General features: G+C 42.1%; 1 protein-coding gene across 2 annotated transcripts in view; it reads left to right on the plus strand.

The window, feature by feature from the left end:
- DMGDH (dimethylglycine dehydrogenase) overlaps positions 1–23430 on the plus strand; it is a 116852-nt gene that overhangs the window by 76828 nt on the left and 16594 nt on the right. For both annotated transcript variants that reach the window (XM_068250233.1, XM_068250240.1), the window contains exons 8-10: positions 70–239; positions 4941–5094; positions 20808–20973. In XM_068250233.1, coding sequence (XP_068106334.1) covers positions 70–239; positions 4941–5094; positions 20808–20973 — 490 coding nt within the window. The remainder of the gene's footprint in view (positions 1–69; positions 240–4940; positions 5095–20807; positions 20974–23430) is intronic.

The following is a 23430-nucleotide window of genomic DNA, read 5'->3' on the forward strand; positions in this document are numbered from 1 at the left end:
ATCTGTTAGGGTACATAAAGATGTTTTACCTGCTTTTGTGTACTAATAGTATTTTCTTTGCATTTTTAGATATGGTGTTATCCATGCTGGGGGCGTGGGCAAGTTCTTGAGTGATTGGATTATGGGCGGAGAGCCTCCTTATGACCTCATTGAATTAGATCCAAACAGATATAGCAAATGGACCACTACAAAGTACACGGCACTGAAAGCAAGAGAATCGTATGGACTCAACAACATCGGTAGGCTTTCCTGGAGTAAAAGTTCAGGAATTGATTTTAAATACATCTAGTATAATGCTATTTAAAAAAATTATACATAGATATCGTGTGTAAATTTTGAAAAATGCAGTTTTTGCTAAATAATAATACCAATTCCAACTCGACAATCACCAGCTCCCTGCCCCCTAAACTTCTCCCAGTAAATCTATAGCCATGCGTTCTATGATAGGCTGTCTGCCGCGAGGTTCCATATGATAATGCTGAAAGCGATGCAGACTAACGGAGAGAGCAGGCAGCTATAGTTTTTTGATAATCTGAATTGGTCCAGCAGGATTGTCTTTATTTATTTATTTTTTGCAACATTAATGTTCTTATACAGCAGGGGTCAGGAACTTTTTGGCTAAGAGAGCCATAAACGCCACATATTTTAAAATGTATTTCTCTGAGAGCCATACAATATGTTTCAAACTGGGACAGTGTGCATGCTCAGCAGAGGGCTCACGTCCCTGTTGCCATGGTGATGTGTATACAGTTGATCCTCCGGGCAGCGGAAGTGTCAGACACGTCTTCAGCTTCTCTTGGGTTTCAGCAATGTTAATCATTCCCTGTGAGTCAGACAGTAGAAATACAGACTAACAGCTTGTACAATTAGGTAGCTGATTTGGGGGTTGATTCACTTTGTAGGACGAGATCCCCGCAGTTTGGCCCAATAGGCTGCCAGTCAAGTGACAGCCTATTGGACCAATCAAAGTGCGGGGATCTCGTTCTAAAATGTCTCCTGGACCTGACAGGATGCAGGGGTGGGACAATTGGAGCGGCCGTTAGTTTTGGGGGGAGCGTGAGTAAGTTAGTAGTGCATGCTACAGCAGTAGCGTGCCTACTTAGATTTTACTTGTGTTGTCACTCTAAACTGCACTGCTTGAGCAGTGTAGCTTAGTGAATCAACCCCTGTGAGCCAGATGTAGCCATCAAAAGAGCCACATCTGGCTCCCGGGCCATAGGTTCCCTACCCCTGTTATACAGTATATGAAAAGTAACTGAACAGGGGCTTTCAACCCGATTCACAGTCTAGGGAAACATACAATAAAAAAACTTGTTTCCCAATGTATTATCTGTATAGTTAGCTTACCAGTCTTTGACCCAAAGTAATGTCATCTTTGTTATCCAACCCCCTTCCATGTAATAGCACTGAAAGCAGCCATTATTCAGAGCTGCTTCATCTTTTGTTGCTTAGAATCAAAGCAGCTGTACCAGAAGCTTTCTCCTCTGGACAGGGAGTAAGAGAGGTGGTCTGATTGTGTTGCAAGGCTCCAGGGGAAAGTGAAAGTATGTTAACCACTTAGGTCCAGTTCTGTAAGACTTTTCACAAATATTCTAGGTTTTCAACACGATACACAAACCTTGAACTTACTATCAATTTATTATAGTATTTACACTAAAAAATGTTTTATTACATTTGAATAAGTATGCTTAGTTAATTAAACGCATAAAGGATGTATGCATAATTATAGAGTATTACTAACTTATATGTGTTATGGGATTCTCAAAATGATGAAAAGCACAGTGGGGGGTGTTTGCCAAAAAATCCTTCATAAAGAACATGCTGTAATAATGTTGAGGTCCACTGGCATGTACTAATGGAGCAGTGTGGTCTGCACACCCAGATAGGCAACCGGTATAACAAGTTAGAACTCTTCACTGAGCAAATGTGCAGCGCTAAATCATACACCCCCATCAGGAAGTACAGCTTACTGAAAACAGAGAGGAACACAGAATGAATACAGGAAATCACAATACCACAGAGATCTTCACAGCACATTAGACAGTGACCTCTTGTGGTTGCTTTACAACACTACAGTTTACGTAATCCTGTTGATGATTCTAACTTGTTCAAACTTTTTTTGTGTTTTACTTTCAGTGGTTTGTTTAGCTGTTATCATTTTTTTTAAATCATTTGTGTTTAAAGATCCTGTTTGTGGAGTGGTCAGTGTTATTAATGAATAGCTTATGTTATGTATTTCAGACGGAAGTGAGATCAGGGGCGTAGCAATAGGGGTTGCAGAGGTTGCGACCGCATCGGGGCCCTTGGGCCAGAGGGGCCCCGAAGGGCCCTCTCTCAACTGCAGTATTAGCTCTCTATTGGTCCTGTGCTCATAATAATCACTTCTATAGATGCTTTGAATAGTGGTAATCATTAACAAACTGTTCCCCATCCCCTTCTTGCACCTCAGACACTGTAGTTGCCATTGACAGATTTTGGTGCGCCATATCAATTGTTATGTATAGAGTGCTTGGGGGACCCATGTAAAACTTGCATTGGGGCCCACAGCTCCTTAGCTACGCCACTGAGTGAGATGTATACTTACTGTTTATTTCAAAAGGCTTTGTTGTACTTTGTCAGTCAAGTTCAGTCTCCTGAGCATTCCCAGCCTTGCTGTAACCTTTGTGAATGCGCCTAAGTTTATTCAGTTGCTGACCATTAGATGCTGCAGAAATATGTGATGTATTTTAGGTTTGCTGCCCACTCAGCACATTGCCGGTCTGTATGTAAAACCTGACTTGTAAAACCTCCTGTTACAGCAGTGTGGGAATTCATAGTGTAACATATACCCATTCAGGACAGGTTCTCCTAATGCTTGATGGGTCATTTCTATAATGCTGTTAGACTGAACATTCATGACTTTTTTTTTTTTAATTCTTTAGTAAACGCCATACTTGGATATTTAGAATGGTACCAATAAGCTGATAGAGATTTTTGTGAACGTGGTGATGAGTTTAAATGGCCAGCAGTTTCCTGTGATCAATCACCACTATTGCTATTGATTATTGCCAATAAGTAATGATCATCCTATTTTATAAAGAGTGACTGCCACTTTACACATTGCAGGGCTCTAGTCTAGTTTAGGGGACCCAAATCACAGCACCCTCTACAGCACAAAGCAATGTGATTGGCCGAATAGTGTGGGCGTAGTTTACTAGAGCTTATCTGAAACCCAGTAATGGGCAGGATGGAGGCGCCCAATGTGTGTTCTATTTTAGTGTTTTAAAATATAAATGAAAATAAAAAATGACAGGTAATCACTTACCTCTCCAGAAGATATGGACACCGATCCAACTGGAAAAAAGTTTTTATTCAAAAAGCAATCTGACAACGCGTTTCACGGGTCATGGCCCGCTTCCTCAGGTCAATACAAAATGCCTTGATAGCATAGGGGGCCTCTAATCTACACTCTATCACCTATGTTATCAAGGCATTTTGTATTCACCCGAGGAAGCAGTTCGGAAAAATTGTTGTAAAAGTTGCATAGTGGTACAGGCCTTTAGCTAGACTAGCCCCGATTGCAGATGGCGCTTGTCACTTTGAAGTTATTTGCCTCAATGGGGCAAAGGGGCGAATAAGAGTGTTTTGCTCACATACCCTTTTGCCAACTTGACACTGATTGCTGAGTGGTGATCTTCAGGTGCAACTGAAGTTAGTGCAGGCCATTTTTGTTGGCAAACAAACAAAATGGTGTTCTGGATTGCCACATTGGGGTATTTGTGGTATGTAAAATCCCCCCCTCCCCTTTAAAAATATGGCAATCTTGATAAAAAAAAAATAAAAAAAAAAACAAACTTGTTTGACACTGCTCTCATAATTCCAGGCCCCTTCGTGAATCCACTAATATTAATAGGGAACCTGAAGTGAGAGGGAGATGCAAGCTGCCATATTTATTTACTGTATTTTTTTTAAACAAATACCAGTTGCCTGGCATCTTGCTGATCCCTCTGGCTGCAGTAGTGTCTGAATCCCACACCTGAAACGAGCTTACAGCTAATCCAGTCACACTTCAGTCAGAAACATCTGATCTGCATGCTTGTTCAGAGTCTATGGCTAAATGTATTAGAGGCAGAGGATCAGCAGGACAGCCAGGCAACTGGCATTGTTAAAAATGTCAGCCTCCATATCGCTATCACTTCAGCTTACCTTTATTGTATTTAAACCCCAATAGGGGAAAGTTGGACTAAGGAATTTGGGAGAAGGCATTGTTGAATTGTCTTTGAAAATGGCACTTGATTAGACATTATGCTGATCTATACCATTTCTATCTTCAGCATGCGGACTGGGTGTTCTGACTCCTCTATGAGGCCTTGTTCACACTACAAAACACAATCGCTAAATGCTTAGCGATTATGATTTTGCAAGGCAATTTTTCAGAGAGGCTTTTAAGGGAATGTGTATTTTTTGCTCATTTCTTTTAGAAAAATCACAACCATAATCGTAAAATTGCAATGCTGCATTGAGAACACCCTCATAGGTGACACTGCTTTAGCGCTTTGCCTAAATCACTGGCGATCTGCAAACATAGTATGTTTGAGCAATTGCTCATAGTGTGAACCAACCCTGACTTTGCTGCTCGCAGTTATGTATTTGCTGCAAGTTTGAATATTGGCAGGACTGCCTGCAATTTGTATTGTTGCAAGTAGAACTGGTGCTTTCATATTCCTGTCAGTTCAAAATGTATTTAAATGCATTTTACTTTAGAATTGGTTCAGACCTCTACTTTCAACAAAGTGGAATACCTAAGAATCATATTTCCACACATGAAGCAATGACGGGTCTGTTTGGTTACATTATTTTCCAAATGATCCATTTTCTAAACTTCCAAGTTTGTCCTTTTGTGAAAATAACAATGAAATACTGTGGGGAAAAGAGATCTTACAGCTGTTATGTGTATTTAGTTGGATACCCCAAAGAGGAAAGATTTGGTGGGAGACCAACAGAAAGGATAAGTGGGATTTACGAAGATCTGAAGACAAAGTGTTCTATGGGCTTCCATGCGGGATGGGAACAGCCTCACTGGTTCTACAAGCCTGGAGAGGACTCTGGATACAAGTAAGTGTTCATTATCTAATTATTCCCATGTTGTAGAAAATGAATAATCCTTAAACAGAACCTGAGACTAAAGGGGTCCATACACTGGTCGATTTCAGCCATCGATTGATCAGAAATCGATTTGCGGCCATTTTCGATCAATTTGATCTGTCTGACAGGATGGACAAAATCTAGGTTGATCTGCTGCTGGTAGCAGATTGATGGCCCATAGGCCTCGATTCATAAAGCATTTCCGCATGAGGAAATGCTGAAAACGGCTCACTTTACCGACCACACAGCCAAATCTGTATTCATAAAGGCTTTTTCCGCATGAAAAGCCGACATCCACGAGCAGAGTGATAAATCACCGCCTTGCGCGGTGATTATCGCAGCAAAAGTAACAAATGCCAATTCATAAAGATTAGAGGTAGCGGTATGCGGACGGGTATTACCGCTACCTCTGATGTGGCGAGAAGCGTGCGGAATCCGTTGCAGTGAATGGGACAGACCTCCCAAGCAGCTGCAGAGAGAACACCGCACGGAGGGATTCCGCCTGCTTCTCCTGTTTCCGCATGTCTCCCGACAGCCTAACGCCTGCCTACAGCGGAGTATCTCCGCACGCCTGTCACAACTAGCTAAATTTTTATGAATTACCACCCTGAAGGCGGAAATACCGACAGCGGTGTTTCCCCGCTCGACTTTCCCCGCTCGCAGGCACTTTTATGAATCGAGGCCATAGAGTTGCATTGGATCTAATGGTCCAATAATGCATTTAGATAGATCATTTCCTAGTGTGTGGCACACATCAGATAGATTCCTGTCAGATTGGACTTGACAGGCATCTGACAGAAATCTATCTGATGGTCGAATCTGCTGCAAATGTATAAGTGTATGGCCACCTTAAGTAAGAAAAAGAATTGATACTTACCTGGGACTTCCTCCAGCCCCATGTACACCGTTACCTCCCTTGTCATCCTCCGCTAATCTGTAATCTCGCCCAGTATTAGGGCTCCAGATGCAGCAGTCGGGATCCACTTGGCATGTGCGGCCTGGCTGCATGCGCTCACCGGTTGTGCACCCGTGGCTTAGATCGTTCTGTGCCTTTGTTTGTTGCAGGTACCCTTTAAAGAGAACACGATAAAGGAGAGGAGAGGGAGAAAATCGGCACTGCTTCTATTACTATTTAATCCAGAGTGCGGTGGAACACCTGTAAACAATCCAAGACAGTGTATCTTCAAATTGTGGCATCAAAAATATTCATTCAACGTAAACCTGCATGAACATACCATTGTCTGAGGTGGTGTGGTGGCGGTGGGTGCTGGGCCGCCTCCGTAGAAGAGCAGATTTTGCGTGAAACGGCCGTAAGGCTATCTGTGCCCAGCACCCACCGCCACCACACCACCTCAGACAATGGTGGTTGAATGAATATTTTTGATGCCACAATTTGAAGATACACTGTCTTGGATTGTTTACATGTGTTTCACCGCACTCTGGATTAAATAGTACTAATAGAAGCAGTGCCGATTGTCTCCCTCTCCTCTCCTTTATCATATTGCAACTTCTAATCAATCAAAGCACGCTATCAATACCAGAAGTGTGGATGAAGAGGTGTGTGTTATATGCTATATCCTTTCAAATTCAGCACAAATACTGTAGTGCCGACGTGTTTCTTCTTCTGCCACAGAGACCCTTTAAAGAGAACCTGAGCCAATGCTCGGGTTCAGAAAGAGATACTTACCTAGGGAGAGGAAAACATCCAAAACCTAATGAGACTTCCCTTGCTGTCCTCTGGTCTCCCGTTGGACCCTCCAGCTGAACGGGGCTGCACTCCAGTTCTGGCAGGAGCTTGGCATTGCTTGCACAGTAGCACGGAGCCGCAGGCACAGTATGAACGCATTTGTGCTTAAAGGACACATCTGAGCTCTATTATAATAAAAAATCTACTTACCTTAGCCTTCCTCCAGCCCCTGCCAACCATTCTGTGCCCTCGCCGCAGCTCCGCTCCGCGCCGGTGGCCCTGGATCCCCTTTGGTGCAGGATGTCCACTGAGTCTGCGCGAGCAGCTCTGAGTCGCACTGACATCATCCGGACTGTACTGTGCAGGCGCAGGGGTTCTGCACCTGCGCAATACAGTCCGGATGACGTCAGCACGACCAGTGACCCGCATGCTGGAGTGCAGGAGAAGCCGGGCCAGAAGCGAGGTCCTGTCGAGATCGGCCTCTCCACCGGAGGGGCCCGGGAGCCACTGTAGCTGCGGCGAGGGCACCTGATGGCTGCCATGGGCTGGAGGAGGCCCCAGGTAAGTGGATTTTTTTATTTTTAAAGTGTTCGAACCTTCAAACTAAGTGCGGCCCTGATCAGATTGCCAACAAGTCCTTGTCAGTAATCTTTGGAGGGTCTGCACTCTGCAATGGGGGGACAGAAAATTGGACCCATTTTACAGGTTTTGGACAAGTCCTTCTCCTCATGGGGGATTCTCAGTATCTCCTTCAAGTGTTCCAAAAACACTAGTTGAAAAGGATCTATACAAAGATGCCAGCCAGCCTGCCTACACACTTGCACACTATTTTGGGAATTTGAGCTACTGTGATTCAGTAAGTGCTTTGGAATATAAAGAAAACCCTGAGAATCCCCCATGAGGAGACAGACTAGTCCAAAACCAGATTGTTACTGCTTACTGTAAGCAACAGGAACATAGGACAAAGGTAATTTTATAGTGCATCTTACTCTGGTAGTAATCTACATTTCATTACATGTATTTGAAATGTTAATTTTTTTTGTCATATATTGGTCCTTTTAAAGGACTATTCTAGCAGAAATGTGCACATTCATACTACCACAAAAATCCTTAAAGTGGAATAATAGTCAGAATGTTCTCTCTGTTACAATAGATAAACCAAACCATTATAACTCCTGATAATAAAAGCACAGCCTAAGATGGTTAATCGCCTCACTTCCATCTAGCCCTGACAGAGCGATGCACAAGGATGAGCATCAGAGAGGGGGCGGGATGAGCGGGTAGAACAATACCCTAGACCAGCAGTCGGCCAAGTAGATGTGCTGGGCTGATCACTGGTCGAGGCATCGTGGTAGGTTGCGCAGAGGTTGAATGAAAAGGGTTAAAGAGGAACTGTAACGACAAAACGGCCCCTGGGGGGTACTCACCTCGGGTGGGGGAAGCCTCCGGATCCTAATGAGGCTTCCCACGCCGTCCTCCATCCGTCAGGGGTCTCGCTGTAGCCCTCCGTACAGCGGTGACGTAATATTTACCTTCCTGGCTCCTGCGCAGGCGCTCTGACGGCTGTCGGCGCCGAAGTAGGCGGAAATACCCGATCTCCGTCGGGTCTGCTCTACTGCGCAGGCGCAAGTTTCCGGCGCCTGCGCAGTAGAGCGGACCCGACGGAGATCGGGTATTTTCGTCTATTTCCGTGCCGAAAGTCGCCACAGCGCCCCCGCTGGAGCCAGCAAAGGTAAATATTGAACTGACAGTCGGCACAGTCGCCGGCTGTTCGGAGGGCTGCAGCGAGACCCCCGTGGGACAGAGGACGGCGTGGGAAGCCTCATTAGGATCCGGAGGCTTCCCCCACCCGAGGTGAGTAACCCCCAGGGGATCTTTTTGATGTTACAGTGTCTCTTTAAGAAACAGAATGTTTTTACTTACTGTACATTCCTTTAATTTATTTGGATACACAGTATGGCTGCTTCCATTACTGCCATGGTTAGAAAAAAAATAAGTCTTATATTAACCACTTAACGACCGCCTAACGCCGATAGGCGTCGGCAGGTCGTTGGTGGTATTACATTTCCATGTCAGTTCACGGAGGGTGTCTCCATGAAAAGCCTGCGAGCCTCCGATCGCGGCTTGCAGGTGAAATGTAAACATGCGGGGAAGAAATCCCCGCTGTTTACATCATACGGCAGCAGCGCCGTAAAGGAGATCGGCGATCCCGGCCTCTGATTGGCCGTTGATCGCCGGCATCTGATAGGCTGAAGCCTATCCTAGGCGGCGCAGGACAGAACTCCGTCCTGCGTGACCCATAGCGAGAGGGAGAGAAGGGAAGAGAGGGTGGAAATTGCTGCGGAGGGGGGCTTTGAGGAGCCCCCCGCAAAATGCAGATAGCCGGCGACGATCAGACCCCCCAGCAGGACATCCCCCTAGTGAGGAAAAAAAGGGGGGGCTGGTCCGCTGGAAGTCTGGTCGCCCTGGCTGCAAAGTGATGTGTGCTGTGGGCTGGAGAGCCCACGCAGCACAGATCACAGCAAAATCCCCTGGTCCTTAAGTGGTTAAAGAACAACTATAAAAGTTAACTAAAATTCTAAATGCCACATATACTGTATTTCCAGTAATTACTAACAAATGGTACAAAGGCTTTTTTTCATGTTTTATAAAGTGGGTTGAAAAAGTATTCGGACCCCTTGAACTTTTCCACATTTTCTCATATTACTGCCACAAACATGAATCCATTTTATTGGAATTCAACGAGAAAGACCAATACAAAGTGGTGTACATGTGAGAAGTGGAACGAAAATCATACATGATTCCAAACATTTTTTACAAATAAATAACTGCAAAGTGGTGAGTGCATAATTATTTGGCCCCCTTTGATCTAAGTGCAGTCAGTTGCCTATAGACATTGCCTGATGAGTGCTAATGACTAAATAGAGTGCACCTGTGTGTAATCTAATGTCAGTACAAATACAGCTGCTCTGTGATGGCCTCAGAGGTTGTCTAAGAGAATATTGGGAGCAACAACACCATAAACACCGTAAACACCAAAGAACACACAAGACAGATCAGGGATCAAGTTATTGAGAAATTTAAAGCAGGCTTAGGCTACAAAAAGATTTCCAAAGCCTTGAACATCCCACGGAGCACTGTTCAAGCGCTCATTCAGAAATGGAAGGAGTATGGCACAACTGTAAACCTACCAAGACAAGGCCATCCACCTAAACTCACAGGCCGAACAAGGAGAGCGCTGATCAGAAATGCAGTCAAGAGGCCCATGGTGACTCTGGATGAGCTGCAGAGATCTACAGCTCAGGTGGGAGACTCTGTCCATAGGACAACTATTAGTCATGCACTGTACAAAGTTGGCCTTTATGGAAGAGTGGCAAGAAGAAAGGCATTGTTAACAGAAAGCATAAGAAGTCCCGTTTGCAGTTTGCCACAAGCCATGTGGGGGACACCGCAACCATGTGGAAGTAGGTGCTCTGGTCAGTTGAGACCAAAATGGAACTTTTTGGCCAAAATGCAAAACTCTATGTGTGGCGGAAAACTAACACTGCACATCACTCTGAACACACCATCCCCACTGTCAAATATGGTGGTGGCAGCATCATGCTCTGGGGGTGCTTCGCTTCAGCAGGGACAGGGAAGCTAGTCAGAGTTGATGGGAAGATGGATGGAGCCAAATACAGGGCAAACTTGGAAGAAAACCTCTTGGAGACTGCAAAAGACTTGAGATTGGGGCGGAGATTCACCTTCCAGCAGGACAATGACCCTAAACATAAAGCCAGGGCAACAATGGAATGGTTTAAAACAAAACATATCCATGTGTTAGAATGGCCCAGTCAAAGTCCAGATCTAAATCCAATCGAGAATCTGTGGCAAGATCTGAAAACTGCTGTTCACAAATGCTGTCCATCAAATCTGACTGAGCTGGGCTGTTTTGCAAAGAACAATGGGCAAGGATTTCAGTCTCTAGATGTGCAAAGCTGGTAGAGACATACCCTAAAAGACTGGCAGCTGTAATTGCAGCAAAAGGTGGTTCTACAAAATATTGACTCACTGGGCTGAATAATTACGCACACCCCACTTTGCAGTTATTTATTTGTAAAAAATGTTTGGAATCATGTATGATTTTCGATCCACTTCTCACATGTACACCACTTTGTATAGGTCTTTCACGTTGAATTCCAATAAAATTGATGCATGTTTGTGGCAGTAATGTGACAAAATGCGGAAAACTTCAAGGGAGCCGAATACTTTTGGAACCCACTGTATGAAGAAAATGAAATTTACACAGAACAGGTCTCACTGTGGGCATTACTATGGAGGACTGTGTCCAGCACATTCAGCATACAGAGACAGTCCTCACTAGCTCTAATACTGTGACTGGAATCTGTTCAAAATGATAGAAAGCAGAAATATAACTTCAAATGTGTGTAAATAATCATCAGCTGCAGCTCTGTGTGCCTGATCCTCTCTGTCTCTCTCTCTCTGCCTTATGCTGAGTGCCGCTCGATCCGCAGGTCGATCGGGATCGATTCAACTATTTCCGACATGCTCGATTCGGGCTTAGATCGTTCCTGCCGTCGATTTTTGCATACTTAACATGCAAATTGACGGCAGGAATGATCGAAGCCCGAATCGAGCATGACGGAAATAGTCGAATTGATCCCGATCGACCTGCGGATCGAGCGGGAAACTGCATGGTGTGTACCCAGCATTACAGTGTAAAGTAAACTATTTACAGCCAGGTTACAGTTCAGCTCTGCCTGCCCCTCCCCCTGATGCCTACACAAAATTGTTACATAACAACTGGGTAAACACAGCATTTTTTTCACACAGGCTGTGCTCTCTGAAAAGCATTTTAGTGTTGTTGACTAAAAGCTCTATAGGTATGTGGGGTTTACAGAAGAACAGATTTTTTGAATGTTGTTCTTTAATGTTTGCTCCAAAAATCCAAAGGGGATGTCTTATTTTTTCATGCAGCCAAGTGTTGCTGTTGGCTCCACCTGGTGGCTGAAAGCAGCCATGCCATCTTAAAGGGGTTCTTTCGCGAAAAAAGTAGGCAGTTAAAAAATGTGACAGATGACAGGTTTTGGGCCAGTTCATCTTTTTAAGGGGGATTCTCAGGGCTTTCTTTGTTTTCAACAGCATTCCCTGAACAACAGTTTAACTGCCAAAATAGCAAGATACCAGCTGGCCTCCCTAATCACTTGCACACTATTATGTCAGTTAAATTTTGCAACTGTTGTTCTGGAAATGCTGTTGAAGCCCTGAGAATCCCCCTTAAAAAGATGGACTGGCCCAAAACCTGTCATCTGTCACATTTTTTAACTGCCTACTTTTTCGCGAAAGAACTCCTTTAATATATTGTAATGGACTCGGGAGTAACACGATATAATGCAGGACATATGTAGCAGAGTCCCTTCACCAAGGTAAGAAAACAGTTATTTGGCAAGTGGGTATATCTGCTGGATACACACCATGCGTTTCCGCGTTCGATGCGGCCGTCGATACGCATCGATTCTATTATTTCCGACATGTCCGATTCAAGCTTCGATGGATCGTTAGGTCGATTTGCCATACTTTACATGGCATTCGACCTAAAAATCATCGATATTCGTTCGGAAATAATCGAATCGACGCGTATCGACGGCCGCGTGCGACGCGGAAACTCATGGTGTGTATCCAGCATTAACACATTGGGTAGTCCAGCTTGTCGCACACTCTCAGGCATGTTCCAGCTGCTATATTTTGTGTTCCTATGACTCCCCCTAGCGGCCAGAATCAGCAACAACGCTATAATAGTGATTTGCTGCTAACAGGAAGGTATGTTGGGACACTGATCTAAAATTTCAGTGAGTTTTGCAAGCCCCGATGGCTGAGCCTTGTGACAAGTAATTTTGCTTTTTTACATGTAGGCTACCCGGACACTACAGAATTTACCAGTATATTTATTTGTCTTTAAGACTAGAAGTCCGTTTAAAAAACTTTGCGTTTAATAATACTTGATTGTTTAAATATAGGGCTACAGCAAAGTGCTGATGCAGCAACCAAAATGGGGGTGAGGAACCAAAGACACAGTGCAAACTGGGGGCCAGAGGGATAGTTGCCCCCAGTGTGGACACATTAGGTAGTACACTGTAATCAATGGTCCTCATACACCTTCAGTGGTTATTGGAGTGAACCAGATCGATAACTTTTTTTTAAATTTTTTTATTCAAAACTGGTTTATTGCCATAAAATATAAAATGCAGCACTTTAACAGTACCAGAGGATAGCAAATACAATTGGAGAGGTAAGCATAGATGAGATCGATTACTTTTTACTGTTTCTGGTACATGAGTGTATTTTTATTTCATTTTTATTTTTTACGTTCAGCTCCCATATTGACAGATCTTGAGTTTTTGAATGTATATGTTTCTTGCACACAGATGTGTTTTTATCAGCAACAAACAGTTTTACAACCTAATTAGTTATCGGTGAGAGCAGTGCTACAGTCCAACTGTAGATAAATTGTAATTTAGAGTTCTGGATTCTTATCTCATGTCAAAATAAATGTATGATATAATGATTTGTATGTGTAGTACAGCTAAGAAATAGAACAATAGCAGCACAGATATTGTTTCCAGTACAGGAAGAGTTAAAAAAAAACTTCAGTTGTTATCTATGCAAACGAGCTTATCTGAGCTCCACGACTAAAGTTACGTACACACGTCTGATGTAAGCAGTCGTTTGAACGACAGTTTGGAATGTGCACGAATGATCATTAGACTGACAGTAGCAGTAGACTGTTCAAACGATAGTTAATGTTCATACACACCTACCATCTGCCGAACTTGTCAGCCCCATTCACACGCTCAACAGCGGTCTTTTATGCAGCACAATTGTCAAACAGCTTTTGTTGTGAAACAAATTGAAACAACTTAAAGTATGTTGCTATTGTTCAAAAAGCTGATGAGACTGATAAGAAGTCAATCCAACAGTTGTATTGACTTCTTATCAGTCTTATCAGCCGTACAAAAGCAAAAGACTTTTTTTAGTTGTTTCAACTTGTTTCACAACAAAACTTTTATAGGGCTTAATAGACAAGTTTGGAAGATAGTTGGACAGATAGTTGGTAGGTGTGTATGAACCTTTAGGTCCATGCATGTGTACAAATGACTTGTTATTTGAAAGTCTATTAGTTTGACACTTGACTACCAACTATTTGTCCAACTATCTACCAAACTTGTCTGTTAAGCCCTGTACAACTTTTGTTTTGAAACAACTAAAAAAAAGTATTTTGCTATTGTTCAAACAGCTGATAAGACTGATAAGAAGTCAATCCAACTGTTGGATTGACTTCTTATCAGTCTTATCAGCTTTTTGAACAATAGCAAAATACTTCTTTTAGTTGTTTCAACTTGTTTCACAACAAAAGCTGTTTGACAATTGTGCTGCAGAAAAGACTGTTGTCTTTTGGGGCTTAACAGACACATTTGGCAGATAGTTGGACAGATAGTAGGTAGGTGTGTATGAACCTTTGGATAACCTTTTTACTCCTGGGATGTTGAAAGGGTCATCAGCTCTGCTTGTTTTATAGTTTAAAAAACAGGGTGTGGCTTGTAATTGCAAATATTAGAGAATTGTGCAATTTTATAAAAAAGCAAATTTATATATATATATATATATATATATATATATATATATATATATATATATATATATATATATATATATATATAATATGTGATTAAAATATGAAACTATTTTCTTTGCAACTACTGTTCTATTAATTATCAGTATTACACATAGAAATCATTACATCATACTTTTTGTTTTGCTGCTGTAAAGCAGAGCTTCCCAACGCTGTCCTCAAGGCCCACCAACAGTGCATGTTTTGCAGAAAACCAGAAACATACACAGGTGAGGTAATTAATGTCTCAGCAGAGCTGATTTAACTACCTCTGTGGATTTCCACAAAACATGCACTGTTGGTGGGCCTTGAGGACAGGGTTGGGCAACACTGCTTTAAGGGTGCGTTTCACTAACGCGAATTTGCATGCGTTCCTGGCATGCAAATTCGCATAACCAATAAAAGTAAGGAGCTTGTGTCCACTTGTCAGGAAAACGTTGCGTTTTCTTGTATAGGAAAAATCTGCACAGCAGAGCTGTCCGAATTCGGACACCGCACACACTGCATGCGATTCGCATACAATGTATTTAATAGGGGATTCGCATGGCGTTTTTGTATGCGAATTTTTATGCGAATTCGCATACGATTTCGCATGGAATCAATAAAAAGGTAAAAGGCACTGCCATGGCTAAATTCGCACACAGCATCATCCATGCGAAATCGTATGCGAATGCGCTGTAAAATTTGCATACAACTGCATGCGATTTCGCTCCTGCATGCAAATTCGTCTGCGGGGAATCCGCAACGATTCCGCACCGCACTAATGGAAACGTACCCTCAAGGACAACTGAAGTGAGAAAAATATGGAGGCTGCCCTATTTATTTCCTTTTAAACAATGCTTGTTGCCTGGCAGCCCTGCTGATCTATTTGGCTGCAGTAGTATTTGAATAACATCAGAAACCAGCATGCAGCTTATCTTGTCAGATCTGACAATAATGTCAGAAACAGCTCATCTGCTGCATGCTTGTTCAGGGTCTATGGATGAAAGTATTAGAGGCAGAGGATCAGCAGGATAGCCAGGCAACTAGTATTTCTTAAAAGGATATACAGTATAATCTGGCATATAAAATTCTTTTTAACCCAGGAAAATCTTCTCAAAAGTAGGGTGTCGACTTTTATAGGGTGAGTGCTGAAGCTTTCTGGCCGAAGTTGAGAATCTGCTTCTGCCGCATACGGTGGGAGGAGCATCCACACCGTATGCGGTGACCGTATGAAAGCAGCCAGGGCGGTGCTGTACAAGTATGGTAGAATAAAATCCACCCACCAGGATTCCTGGAAAGAAGTGACGTAACACGGTCCCAATGACGAAGTGAAGGGGGCACCTCACTGGGAAGGTGTACGTGAAGGGTGGAGCAAGCTGCAGGCATCTGGGACGCCCGGGGTGTGGAAAAAAGAGAGAGAGAGGCTCTGCACGGAAAAAAAACCCTCTTTCACCCGTGCGCCTTAGTATAGTATACTATTACCGTACCCCCTTCTCTGCCTTTCAGATCTCACTCCTGAGGACTGCAGTGAAGCAACGGAGGCCCGCATGTGCGAGATCTGAGAGGCAGAGAAGGAGGTAATAGTATACAAGGGCGGGCCAGACAGGTGAAAGAGGCATGTTTGCACTACTGCTCTAGTGCTCTGATAGTCTTAGAGACAGGGATAGCTGACCAATCCAAGCAGGGTTTGTATACAACAACCAGCCGTGATCGGCTGGTTGTTGTATACTGCATACCACGCACAGTACAGCACCAGTATCTGTGCCTGTTTACACAGTATAGCACTAGTACATACAGTACAGTATAAAAATGACCAAGAGTCAAGAGGGGTAGTCTGATAGGGCGAGTATATCCCAAAATATATATTTTAACTAGAAAAGTTGGGGGTCGTCTTATACGCTGCGTGGCAGCCTTCATATCCCTGTCCCATCAGTTGTCCTTTAAAGTGAGGGGAAAAGGTACACAGCCCAGTTCTAAGTAGGATTGGGACTATGTATATACACGTTTATTTCATCTTGTCACATATCACCTTTAAAGAGATCTGAGCAGCTCCTGGCTTCAAATAGCTAAAAGGGCTGCCATAGTTACATAGTTACATAGTTATTTTGGTTGAAAAAAGACATACGTCCATCGAGTTCAACCAGTATAAAGTACAACACCAGCCTGCTCCCTCACATATCCCTGTTGATCCAGAGGAAGGCGAAAAAACCCACAAGGCATGGTCCAATTAGCCCCTAAAGGGAAAAATTTCTTCCCGACTCCAGATGGCAATCAGATAAAATCCCTGGATCAACATCATTAGGCATAACCTATTAATTGTAGCCATGGATGTCTTTCAACGCAAGGAAAGTATCTAAGCCCCCTTTAAATGCAGGTATAGAGTTTGCCATAACGACTTCCTGTGGCAATGCATTCCACATCTTAATCCCTCTTACTGTAAAGAACCCTTTCCTAAAGAAATGGTTAAAACGTTTTTCCTCCATGCGCAGATCATGTCCTCTAGTCCTTTGAGAAGGCCTAGGGACAAAAAGCTCATCCGCCAAGGTATTATATTGCCCTCTGATGTATTTATACATGGTAATTAGATCCCCTCTAAGGCGTCTTTTCTCTAGACTAAATAAACCCAGTTTATCTAACCTTTCTCGATAAGTGAGACCTTCCATCCCACGCATCAAATTTGTTGCTCGTCTCTGCACCTGCTCTAAAACTGCAATATCTTTTTTGTAATGTGGTGCCCAGAACTGAATTCCATATTCCAGATGTGGCCTTACTAGAGAGTTAAACAGGGGCAATATTATGCTAGCATCTCGAGTTTTTATTTCCCTTTTAATGCATCCCAAAATTTTGTTAGCTTTAGCTGTAGCTGCTTGGCATTGAGTACGATTATTTAACTTGTTGTCAATGAGTACTCCTAAGTCCTTCTCCAAGTTTGATGTCCCCAACTGTATCCCATTTATTTTGTATGGTGCTAGACCATTAGTACGTCCAAAATGCATGACCTTACATTTGTCAACATTGAATTTCATCTGCCATGTATGTGCCCATATAGCCATCCTATCCAGATCCTGTTGCAATATGACACTATCTTCCTGAGAGTTGATGATTCTGCACAATTTTGTATCATCTGCAAAAATAGCAACATTGCTCACTAGTGCATCTACTAGGTCATTAATAAATAAATTGAAGAGCACTGGACCCAGAACAGACCCCTGTGGGACCCCACTGCTAACAGTCTCCCATTTTGAGTATGATCCATTGACCACAACTCTTTGTTTTCTGTCCATTAGCCAGTTCCCTATCCATGAACACAGACTCTTCCCCAGTCCTTGCATCCTCAACTTTTGCACCAGACTTTTGTGGGGAACAGTGTCGAAAGCCTTTGCAAAGTCCAAGTATATCACATCTACAGCATTCCCAATATCCATATTAGCATTCACTACCTCATAAAAGCTGAGCATGTTAGTCAAACAGGACCTGTCTTTAGTAAACCCATGTTGATGCTGAGAAAAAGGGGTTTATCTATAATTGAACTTAATTCCCTTAGGACCCGAGGATGCATGCCATCCGGGCCAGGTGCCTTGTCTATTTTTAATTTATTTAGTCTTGCCTTCACTTCTTCCTGCGTTAAGTATTTAATATTACAGTTAGAAGATTGAGACTCTTCCGCCTCTGTAGTTTGCAACAGTGCTGTTTCTTTTGTGAAGACAGAAGCAAAGAAAGCATTTAATAACTCTGCCTTACCTTGGTCATCCACCATTGAGTTCCCACCCTCATCCTTTAGGAGTCCTATACAGTCAACCTTTCTTTTTTTAGAGTTAATGTACTTGTAAAACTTTTTTGGGTTAGATTTGATATCCTTAGCGATTTGTTTTTCAGCTTCAATCTTTGCCTGCCTAATTTCTTTTTTACAATTTTTATTGCACTCCTTATAATTGCTTAGTGCAGCCTCGGTCCCCTCCTGTTTTAAGACCTTATAGGCATTCTTTTTCCTCTTCATTTTATCTTTAACCTTTCTATTCATCCATAGAGGCCTTTTTTTATTCCTAGACATTTTGTTTCCATTTGGGATATACATACTACAGTATTGATTGAGTATAAGTTTAAAAGCTTGCCATTTCCCTTCAGTGTCTTCCCCTTGTAGTACATTATCCCAGTTCACCAAACTTAGTGCCTGCCTAATTTGAGTGAACTTTGCTTTTCTAAAATTCATAGTTTTAGTGGTCCCGCTGCCCCGGTGCCTATCAGTCACCAGATCAAACGTTATCATGTTGTGATCACTATTTCCCAAATGTTCTTGAACCTGCACATTTGATACATTATCTGGTCTATTAGAAATGATCAGATCCAGTAACGCATTCCCCCTAGTTGGTTCCGTTACCATTTGAGTCAAGTAATTGTCCTGTAGTGCTGCCAGAAATCTGCTGCTTTTACCAGAATGGGTAGCCTCAATACTCCAGTCAATGTCTGGAAAGTTGAAGTCGCCCATAATTATGACCTCATTTTTACCTGAGCTTTTTCAATCTGCTGTGGTAATCGCAGTTCTGCAGCTTCATTAATAAGAGGTGGCCTGTAGCATACCCCAATAAGCAATTGGCAACTTTTATTTCCACCATGAATATTTACCCAAACGGACTCCACATCTTCGCAATCTTCCTCCATCTCATCGTTGAGGACAGCTGTAAGAGAATTCTTAACAAAGAGACAAACCCCTCCACCTTTTTTCCCTGTTCTATCCCTCCTAAACACATTGTATCCTTTTAAATTAGCTATCCAGTCATGGCTTTCATCCATCCATGTCTCGGTTATTCCCACAATGTCATAGCCTTTCTCATTCAGAATGAACTCTAGTTCGTCTATTTTATTTGCAAGGCTCCGAGCATTGGTTACCATGCACTTTATATTTTTACCACCACATTTACCAATTTTGTTTACATGAAATTGGCTACTTGAATTTTTACCAACCTCCTTAATCTTTACACTGTCCCCACCCCCCTCTCCACCCTCCATAATGATAGGTTCCCACTGTCTTTTTACCTCATCTTGTCTACGTATTGAGACTTTATCCTCCCGCCTCCCCCCAGATCCTAGTTTGAGAAGTTCACCCCCTGCTACTTTTCCACTGCCATTATCCAGGCTAGGTGTGAAATTCTTCAAGTGCAGCTAATGTTTTCTGTTTAAAGTACAATAGTGGGCCTGGAACCCACTACAAAACGCTATTGCTAATCGCAATCGCTAGCATTTTGTATGAGCAGTTTGTAAGCGATTTCATGAGCGTTTTAGGGAGCGATTTTAAAAAGTGTAATCAATTTGCCAGCGGTTGTGTAGCAATTATTGATTAGCGTTTTAAAGTCTGATTGGTCCTTTCAATTTTAATTTTGTTACAGTGTACAGTAACTTTAAAACGCTAGGAAAATCGCTCCGTGCAGGTTTGGATGAGCGATTACGCCAGTGATTATATACTTTACATTGAAGCACAAAGGCTAACAAAATGCTGCATGTCCTGCGTTTGCGATTTTGATAATCGCAATCGCTTCTGTGGAATTTGCACCATCCATTTATATTGGCAGAGCGTTTAGGGAAATCGCTAGCGATCACGCTCCCTAAACGCTTAAAAAATCGCTCTAGTGGGTTCCAGCCCTCAGGGTTTTTGTGGTCAATTAAGTCTAATTAGGTGATTTCTTATCTATCTATCTTCCATCATCTTTTGCTCTTCAAGGGACTCATACACTGGTCGATTTCAGCCATCGTTCAGCAATTGATTGATCAGAAATAGATTCTATCAAATTCCCCATTCGATCGATTTGCAGCCGATTTCAATCGATTTTGATCAATTTGATCTATCTGACAGGATGGAAAATCTAGGTCGGTCTGCTGCTAGCAGCAGATCGATGGCCCATAGAGTTGCATTGGATCTAATAGTCCAATAATGCATTTAGATCGATTTCCAATAGATTTCACTCTGAAATCTATTGGAAATCTGTTCCTAGTGTGTGGCACACATCAGATCGATTACTGTCAGATTCGACTCAACAGGCATCTGACAGAAATTTATCAGATTGTTTAATCTGCTGTAAATCTATAAGTGTATGGCCACCTTCAATCCCCAAGTCCTTGCACAGACAGAAGAGGTGCCTATTTTAGCCCTTTAATGTAAAAAGATGAAGTAAAATGAAAGTTTTTTTTTTTTGTTTTTTTGTTTTTTTTAATAATAAACCACATTTTTAGAATGCATTTTTAATTTGCTATAGAGCTGCCCTGGGAGTTGAAAAGATGCACGGTTCACTTTAAGAGATGCCTGAATTACTAATTATCATGTGTCTGTTCAATATTTTATCTTCTCATAAGGCCGAGCTTCCGGAGGACAAACTGGTTTGAACCTGTGAGAAGAGAATACAAACAGGTCATGGAAAAGGTCGGAGTAATTGACCTCACACCATTTGGGAAGTTTACTGTGAAAGGGAAGGATGCTGTTACATTTCTGGACCATCTCTTTGCCAATAACATTCCAAAGGTATGCTGTATCTTTATTATTAACCACTTCACAACTGAGGGGTTTTACCCCTTGACCACCAGAGCAATTTTCACCTTTCAGCGCTCCTTCCATTCATTCGTCTATAACTTTATTATTACTTATCACAATGAAATGAACTATATCTTGTTTTTTTTCGCCACCAATTAGGCTTTCTTTAGGTGGGACATTATGCCAAGAATTATTTTATTCTAAATGTGTTTTAATGGGAAAATAGGAAAAAAAGTGGAAAAAAAATATTTTTCAGTTTTTGGCCTTTATAGTTTTTAAATAATGCATGCTACTGTAATTAAAACCCATGAAATGTATTTGCCCTTTTGTCCAGGTTATAAAACCGTTTAAATTATGTCCCTATCACAATGTTTGGCGCCAATATTTTAATTGGAAATAAAGGTGCATTTTTTTCAGTTTTGCGTCCATCCCTAATTACAAGCCCATAGTTTATAAAGTAACAGTGTTATACCCTCTTGACATAAATATTTAAAAAGTTCAGTCCCTAAGGTAACTATTTATGTATTTTTTTTTTCATTGTAATTTTTTTTTTTTTTTAAATTACAAAAAATAAATAAATTGGGGAGTGTGGGAGGTAAGGAGTTAATTTTTAGCGTAAAACTCATTTATTTGTATGTGAAAAATGCTTTAGGGTGTAGTTTTACTATTTGGCCACAAGATGGCAACAGTAACTTTTTGTTTAATGCGACCTGCAAGCGTCCTTCCGGACGCTTGCAGGAAGTACTAGGAGGCTGAGAACGTTTTTTTTTTTTTCACAATGATTGTGCTGCTTATCGGATAAGCAGCGGATCATTGCGGGGCTTAGATCAACGAACGGGAATGGATTTTCCCATTCATTGATCTCCGGGCGAGCGGCCGGCGGCGTGTTTACTAGCGGGAGTGTGCGCTAGAGTGAGCGGGAGCGCGGGCAGCAGCGGGAGCGCGGAAAGTACGCATTTCTCCGTCCCTGGGGGTGAAAGGATGGAAAAAGGGACGGAGAAATGCGTACGCGTGGGAGTAAAGTGGTTAAAGAGGGAATGTCAGCCACACTGCTCTGTGTTTATTATGTAGTCTACCGGTACATCCTGACCTCGCATTGCAAGCATTCCAATGTAATCATAAATGTGTCTGCTGTAATGACTCTTATCTCAGTTAGCCTGGCTCTATTCTGGTACATTGCCGGGGAGAGGCTTGTTATCTTCCCTCCCACATTCCTGCTCCTCGCTGTTTGGCTGAGGGCAGTTTAGTGTGACACAAGGTTGAGAAGTGAAATACACCTCACACCTCTGCAGAAGCTGCTGAAATATGATCTATGCTGTGCTCGCATGTGTTTACAAAGCACGCTTGATATGCCAGCGTAGTTTCTAGGTAAAAATAAAGACTAAGGGTGGAAATGACATCAGGATTGGCTTCAGTCAGAGGCAGTAAAGATGGAAAGTGTCTGGAACAGTTTTTTTCTTTATTTGTTATGTAAAATTATTTCAAATCAAAACAGGACAGTACAATACATATGTTATGTTAGTAGAACAAGTATTTATCTACTTATATTTGTGTTTTTGTTTTATTTTTTTTTACCTGGGATAATATGGCAGTCCTTGCTGCTTTAAATAAGTTAGTGTTCTTCTGCAAAGAGTGCTGATCTATTACAGGCTACCGGTTCCCAGCTTAGTGGTGTCAAAGTATGAGAAGATGATTTCTCATTTATTGTGATGGATTACATTAAGTTAGCATTTTTACTTTAGAACCTGTAAAAATGCATATTTCTTGAAAGGAATGCGAGAAGAGAGGTATATGAAAACTGCCATATTTATTTCTTACTAAACAAAATCAGTTGCCCAGCAGTCCTGCTGATCCTTCTGGTCAGTAGTGTCTGAATCACACACCTGAAACAAGCATGCAGCTAATCTTGTCAGATTTTTGTCAGAAACAACTGATCTGCATGCTCGTTCAGAGTCTATGGTTAAAAGTATTGGAGGATCGACAGGACAGCCAGGAAATGTGCATTTTTTTTTAAAGGAATTAAATGTCAGCCTCCATATGTCTCTCACCTCTAGTTCCCTTTAAAGGATACCTGAGGTGACATGTGACATGATGAGATAGACCTGTGCATGTACAGTGCCATGCACACAAATAACCATGCTGTGTTCCTTTTTTTTTTTTTTCTCTGCCTGAAAGAGTTAAATATCAGGTATGTAAGTGGCTGACTCAGTCCTGACAGAAAGTGACTGCAGTGTGACCCTCTTTGATAAGAAATTCCAACTATAAAACCCTTTCCTAGCAGAAACTGGCTTCTGAGAGCAGGAAAGAGATAAAAGGGTCAATAGTTCATAGATTTTAGCTCTGGCATACTTCAATGAATGTGTCATTGAGCAAAAACAATAAAACAGTAAAAACGTAAAAAGTAGATTTAAACATAAAACTGTGGAATAGCTTAAAAAGTCATTTTTA

Source organism: Hyperolius riggenbachi, chromosome 1, assembly GCF_040937935.1.
Source record: "Hyperolius riggenbachi isolate aHypRig1 chromosome 1, aHypRig1.pri, whole genome shotgun sequence".
Taxonomy (NCBI): Eukaryota; Metazoa; Chordata; class Amphibia; order Anura; family Hyperoliidae; genus Hyperolius; species Hyperolius riggenbachi.